Here is a 7,156-nt window from a genome sequence, read left to right on the forward strand (position 1 = left end):
CCCGGGCAAATGTTTTAACAAGAAAGGTATTTCATATTTGGTACATCTTTTTCTAAAAAACCTATCACTCGAGCAGTGTTGTAAAAGTATGTCTAGAAGGACAAGTACTTGCTACTAAGGTATGGTGCCGAGACGACTTTCTTTAACTTCGTCTAACTACTAGAAACCGATCAAAGGTGGTCAACCTTAGCAAGAATCCGATCTAGTTGGTCAACTCAGACCCCTTTTGACTTAAAAAAATAAAGTATAATTCCTATGTCTATAATAATATAGAATGAATATATATATTTTTTTATTAATTATTATCAATTTTTAGAATACTTTAGTATTTAAAAATATATCTTATTTCTTAGCTATACTGATATTCAAGTATTTTATTATAAATTGGTATTATACTCAAATTTAATTGGAAAATTATCAATGTTACATTTATATAATTATATACTTGTAAAAGTTTTCATTTTATTTTTTATTTGGGTCAGTCTCAAACTTTCATAGGAGTCGTCTCAAAATTTCATAGGGGTTGGCGTCAAAGTTTCACAATGGTTAGTTAGGATTTTTGCACTGTATCATCACTAAAAAAAATTTTCTTCACAGGGGGCGTCGGACGGTCGGACCCCCACAGCTTATGAGTAGGTCCGCCAATACATTCATGGGGTGTGACCGACACCCATACTCGGGCTCTACTCCTTGACGTTGGGATACTTTGGAACACAATAAACTGATCATTTCGGGTCGAACATATTCAACATCTACGTAATAATAATAATAATAATAATAATAATAATAATAATAATAAAAATAAACCTGTATTACAATTACAACATCAACATAGTAATAAAAATTAGTCTTTTACCAGGCGTGTTGCGCCGAGCATATACATCGACGTATACACAGGCGTTGGTAAAACCCGAGCCTTGTCGATCCTAGGCGTTGCGGCACAAAGTGTGTTATTTGTGTTTTTGTATATGTAGTAATGGTTTTGATATTCAGCGTATAGATTGGTGTTGGCTAGAGGGTTTGGTTGGTAAGTGTTAATGTTTGTACCAGTTTGGAACCCGAGTTTGATTTTCTGATGCAGCAAATGCTTGTTTCATTTTTTTAAATGTGTTATTTATGTCTTTATGTATGTTATAATGGGTTGTCTTTCAACATTAACTTTGGTGTGGACCGGATTGTTGTGTTGTTAAGTGAAACCGACCGAATTTGCGTACAATCACCACATTTTGTACAGACTTGTTTAAGCCTGACCCCTTTTAAATTAACATGAGCTGAAGTTGAGCCTAGAAGATCTCGGATAAGTACAGACTTGTTTAAATTTTACACCCCTGCACTTCATTTCCTTTAGAAAATAACATCTTGTTCTTTTACAGAAACACGTAATGATTCAACCTTTATATAAAAGAATTCATCTCTTTTTAATTTAGCACTTCAGTTTTTACCGAACAGAACATCATTGCACAGTAACTTTTGTTTTATTGTATTATTATTGATCTTGAATCCCAAACTTACATATCCAATGAAAATTTGTATGTTTAGAGGAGGACCATGAGGTCATTAGTTCATATAATTATATACTGTTTTTGATGTTTTTAAGAAGAATCTGATCCAGTCTTGTGACCAGCCGCCATGTCCGAACAAAAATGTTTGACCATGGTCCATTAACTCCACTGCCATGCTACGACCAGCCCATCCACATCCACCACTTCTATATATATCCCTTATACCATGATAAGCATACAAACCAATATTCTTCAAAACCTTAACAGGATAATATATATATACATATTTTTTTTTGTTAAGAAGCTTATTATTATTATTGTAATAACTAAGATAGTGATTACATCGAAACAGAAACCAAAACGATCACTCTTTTGATCAGAATATAATTCTAAAATGAATCATCCACCCAATGACCACAATTACTTCCTTCCTTTTAACGAAAACGACTTCGAAGAGATGCTTCTCTTCGGACCGACTCTCAACCACTCTTGCCACCACAAGAGTGGTTGGAGCCGGAGAAAGAGTGCAGTTATAGAGGAGTGAGGAGGCGTGCATGGGGAAGTACACGGCCGAAATACGTGACCCAACTCGTAACGGGGTTAGGGTATGGTTAGGAACATTTGACACTGCAGAGGAAGCGGCTCTAGTGTACGACCAAGCGGTCTATGCTGCTCGTGGTTCAGCGGCAGCCCTTAACTTTTCAGCGGAGAGAACGTATGAATCTTAATGGAGATGGATTACAAGTACGAGGAAGGGAGTTCGCCGATTTTGGCATTAAAGAAGAAACTTGCCATGAAGAGGAAATCGGTGAAGAAGGCGAAGGGGGAAGACGTCGTGGTCTTGTGACGCACTAGTTTTCGAACTCGCCATCTTACCAATTGCCGGGATCAGTGTAAACTGAATAACGTCATGAATAATTTAAACAATAAGCATATAACCAAAAATTATTGGTTAAATAACAGTAGTAATTTGTCATGTCTAGTTCTGAAAGCATTGGTTATATAATAAGAGGTGAAAATGAAATATGTAATGATTTAACTATTAGTTTACTTGTAAAAATTAATTTTCTTTGTGAATGATACTGACCGGTGTTACCAAAGACTAGCAACACATGCCATATAAACGTAATAAAATCAACGACATATTAGCGACGGTTTTCAAACTGACGGTGCCTCCGTTGTAAATTTGTAATACCAACTCACATACAACAATTGAAAAGTTTGTAACAAAATTTGAACCAAAATTCACGTCCTTTAGTTTCGTCACTATTGAAAATTTTCGAAGGAACCTAATACTTTGTACTGTTTTGAAAAGGGAAAAATTGAAAATGACCATTTGACCTGTCTAAGTCGTCATTTTATTTATCAGAATCAACTCTTTTTAAAACTGTCCATCCTAAATTTACTCAGCAAGTAAAAGTTAATAATCATTATTTGACTAAATTTTCAAACAACCAGGTCACGTCACATGACAAAAATCCTGTTGAGGCGCCCAAATATTTTAAAGGCTAGACGGACGCATAGAAAATCTAGTTTTTAGTCTCTGTGTGAGGCTCATATTATTCAATTTTTGAGAAAAAATTTAATGACGCTTAAAAAAAGTTCTTGCAGTGACCGTATTTTTTTTCTTTTTTGAACGACTAACAAACAGAGAACTGTCTAGGTACTCTGTTCGGGATGACCCAACGGTAAACGGCCACCGCTAACAAGCCCAACCCAATTGCATGGAGCCCTTAAGTGCCTCCAAGTTATCTTCAGTTCCGTGGAAAACCCGCCCGCCCAAAGGCCCACTAGTGGTAAAACCCGAACGCCCTTAAGATCGAACCAAAGATCACAAAAATCCTAGTCTTTCTTCATTTAGTCACCCATGTTCCTCCAAAATATTAGAAACTATTCAAAGATCCATAATTTTAAGACTTTCTTATTTTTAACCCATCAAAAGGTTCTCTACTTATTTAACACAAAAAAGTGTTATTTCCTTAATTAACAAAGAATTAAAAAACAAGATAATCCAACGTGTAACTTTTAACTTAAACAATAGTTCACAAGAAGCATCACCGACATCCTCCAACTCTGCTCATTGGTCATCCATCATTCGCCCACTGTTATACTCTTTACCGTTGACCACCAATTTTCCACACACACTACTTTTATACGCCATCTATTCTGACACAAGCATATTATTTACATATGAACAACAACAACAGCAGCAATAATGGACCAATCTGTTGTGGATAACATCATTCACAGCCTGCTTGAGGTTAGAGACAAACCCAGTAAACACTTTCAGCTCAATGAATCAGAGATCAAGCAGCCTTGTGTTGTGTCAAAAGAGATCTTCTTGCAGCAACCTAATCTCTTGGAACTGCAAGCACCCATCAAGATTTGTGGTATTAATTAATTTCATTGTTTTTTATGTTTGATGTTTGTTTGTTGAATATTCTGCCCCCCTTTGACTATAAATATTGTATCTTGAACAACCCTTTAAAAAGTTACAAAATTTGTGCTTAGTTTGGTTCACCTGAAATGATGATGAAAATTTAAAAAGATTGTGTTTTTTTTTACTATTAAGGTAAATAATGAAAGCCCATTAAAAATATTATATTAGTGATCAACTATTTATAAAAAGTTACAAATTTATGCTATTGATCAGCTATTTATAGAATATCTTGAAGAACCCTTAAAAAGTTACAAAATTTGTGCTTTGGTTCAACTGAAATGATGATGAAAACTTAAAAGATTGGTTTTTTTTTTTTTTTTTTTGATGGTATGCTGTTGTAATATGCTTTGAATATTAAGGTATATTCTTTTCTGAAAGGTCCAACTATAGAATAATTATAACTTTTTAAAGAAAAGATTGTATTATTGATCAAGTATTTATAACGAGCTACATAATTTTGCTATTGATAGAAGATGGAAGAACCCCTTTAAAAGTTACAAAATGTGTGCTTTAATTCGCCTGAAATGATGATTAAAACTTTAAAGATTGTATTTTTCGGTTGTATGTTGTAAATATGGTGTTTTGAAAGCTTTAGCTATAAAATAATGAACACTATCAACTGTATGTCTGTATATAACAGTACAATATGAATAATTACAAATAAACTCTAATCAAATAATATATTCTAACTATGGTAATAATATCAGGTGACATCCATGGTCAATACCTTGATCTTCTTCGCCTTTTCGACCACGATGGGTTACCTCCAGAAGCAAACTACTTGTTTCTTGGTGATTATGTCGACCGAGGCAAACAAAGCCTTGAAACTATATGTCTTCTTTTAGCCTACAAGATTAAGTACCCGGATAACATCTTCCTACTGCGTGGAAACCACGAATGTGCTTCAATAAACCGCGTATACGGCTTCTACGACGAGTGTAAAAAAAGATTTAATGTTAAGTTATGGAAGATCTTTGGAGATTGCTTTAATTGCTTGCCTGTTGCAGCTTTAATTAGCGACAAGATTTTGTGTATGCACAGTGGTCTTTCGCCTGATCTTAATGATTTGGATCAAATTAGAGAGTTGGCCCGTCCTACTGATGTGCCAGATAACGGTCTGCTTTGTGATCTTTTGTGGTCTGACCCGCATCAAGAAGTCAAAGGGTGGGCGATGAATGATCGTGGCGTTTCATATACGTTTGGTGCTGATGTTGTTACAGAGTTTTTAATAAAACATGATCTTGATCTTATTTGTCGTGCTCACCAGGTTTGTTATTCACTTATTTGTTTATGTTTTCGTACAGTTGACTTTTGAGGTCAAATGGACAAAAAATCGACATGGGATTGGTATAAATTCTTCAACTTCTTTAAAATTAAAACAGTTTAAAGAATTTGCTTTTCTTGGTAAAAAAATGTTACTAATGAGGAAATGTTGGTGTTCAATTAATAGCTTGTTCTTTGTCGATTTCGAATTATGAAAGAAAGTGTGTTGACCTCAAAGTCAAAATGGGCTAAAGTTCTAATTAAGTTTCAAAGGTGTTACTTTGTTAATTGCAGGTTGTAGAGGACGGGTACGAATTTTTTGCATACAAGCAGCTTGTAACGGTGTTTTCGGCTCCTAATTATTGTGGTGAATTTGACAATGCGGGTGCTTTTATTAGTGTAGATGACAATCTATTGTGTTCCTTTCGAATATTAAAGCCTGCAGAAAAGAAGCCAAGGTCAAAATCTATGATTAATCTGTTTGGGATGTCCAGCAGCAGCAGCTAAACATTGTTGCATTCCAGCTGAAGTTGAGGACAATCTATACTACCGATTGACAAAATAGTGTCGAGAAATTAAGAAAATGTTAATAGTTCAGTTTCGAATATAAATTGATGCCATGAAGTTGGTTTGTAAAGACATTTAATTTGGGTTTTTTAAATAAAATTTGAAGTATATATGTTAAACAGTGTGTTAAAAAGTGTTTATTTTTTCAGAATTTTGATGCTTTAGGAATAAAAGAAGAAGGGTGTAGAAAAAAAACGAGATTTACACATTGTCTTGATTGGTCATTTATATGTACAACATATGTATGCATAGGTTAATACAAAAATAAAAGAATTTAAACGAATTAGTTTGATATTCTGTTTATGTATGTAACCGATATAGATAGTCGTAGAAAATGAATAAATTTATATGAGAGATTTTTTACGTACATAACCTACACATATTAGATATAAGAGTGCTTGTATTGCGTTGTAATAAAAACGTGACAGTACTAAAAAAATACTCATCATAAACATAAATAATAAAAAGGGGGGAAAAACTTTCTTTCAAGAAGGATGATGGTGGGCCGGCCCATGTTATGCTATGTCACATTATTGCCATGTGAATCTGTGATTGCTAACACTGGGAATGTGTGGTAGATATGGCCCGAAGCCCGTAATATCACGTCACTCACATGGGCCACCGGATACAAAAGCATGAACCAAATACTTTTATGGGCCTGGGCTTGAAGAGGAATAGAAAATCAAAACATGAAAATATGACGGTGGGTTGCACCGAAACAAAAAAGAATATAGGGCAAATCATTCTTTTATTAAAGTATAGATTTCAAAATGAACCTGTCCGGGTTCAGTTTAAGTATTTCATCGGGTTATGTTTACTAGAGGACAGTCGTACAAAAAGAAAAACGCTTAACATACAAAACGTACAAAATGTTAAATATAGCCTGCGTAATTATTTTACTTCATGCGTAACTATTTTGTGCATAATGAGTTAACTTTTATGTGCAACTTATTAACTTCATGTTTAATTATTGGGAGAGGAACGTTGTACGCTTTGTACATTATATGTCATATGTATCGGATCCTTTATCATGCTTACTAGATGTGTTAAATTCATTTAATATTTTTCAATTGTCACACTCTACGTTCTCTCGTGTATCCTTTTATGTTTATCTTGATATATGTCTTACTCTTCTTGTTAACCATAGCATCTATGCATGTTGTATTTCGCGTATCATAAGCAATTCAATGAGCTGATAATAAATTCAGTAAATATTTAAATATTTCCTCTTTGCTGCTAACTTGCTATTGATTGTATTATATATTTTTTGTTGCTTTTTTTGGGCTTTCTTCAATAACTTCTATATGTTTATTAATTTTCATAGTAATCAAGAAATGATTTTTTTAACTGCCAACATTATGTAAAAAAAAAGGTTCGCATGATA

The 7,156-nt window shown here is 33.9% G+C and overlaps 1 protein-coding gene across 1 annotated transcript; it reads left to right on the forward strand.

Moving 5' to 3' along the window:
• The first annotated feature begins 3,487 nt into the window (after positions 1-3,487).
• On the forward strand, positions 3,488-5,712 carry LOC143634460 (serine/threonine-protein phosphatase PP1 isozyme 3-like). The gene is made up of 3 exons (XM_077102559.1): positions 3,488-3,892; positions 4,650-5,209; positions 5,500-5,712. The coding sequence occupies exons 1-3, from the start codon at positions 3,718-3,720 to the stop codon at positions 5,710-5,712; spliced, it is 948 nt and encodes a 315-aa protein (XP_076958674.1). The 5' UTR covers positions 3,488-3,717.
• Positions 5,713-7,156: the final 1,444 nt, after the last annotated feature.

The sequence above is a fragment of the Bidens hawaiensis genome, unplaced genomic scaffold (genome assembly GCF_021521415.1).
Source record: "Bidens hawaiensis isolate Kalapana, Puna unplaced genomic scaffold, B.hawaiensis_p1.1 tig00000055_1, whole genome shotgun sequence".
NCBI lineage: Eukaryota > Viridiplantae > Streptophyta > Magnoliopsida > Asterales > Asteraceae > Bidens > Bidens hawaiensis.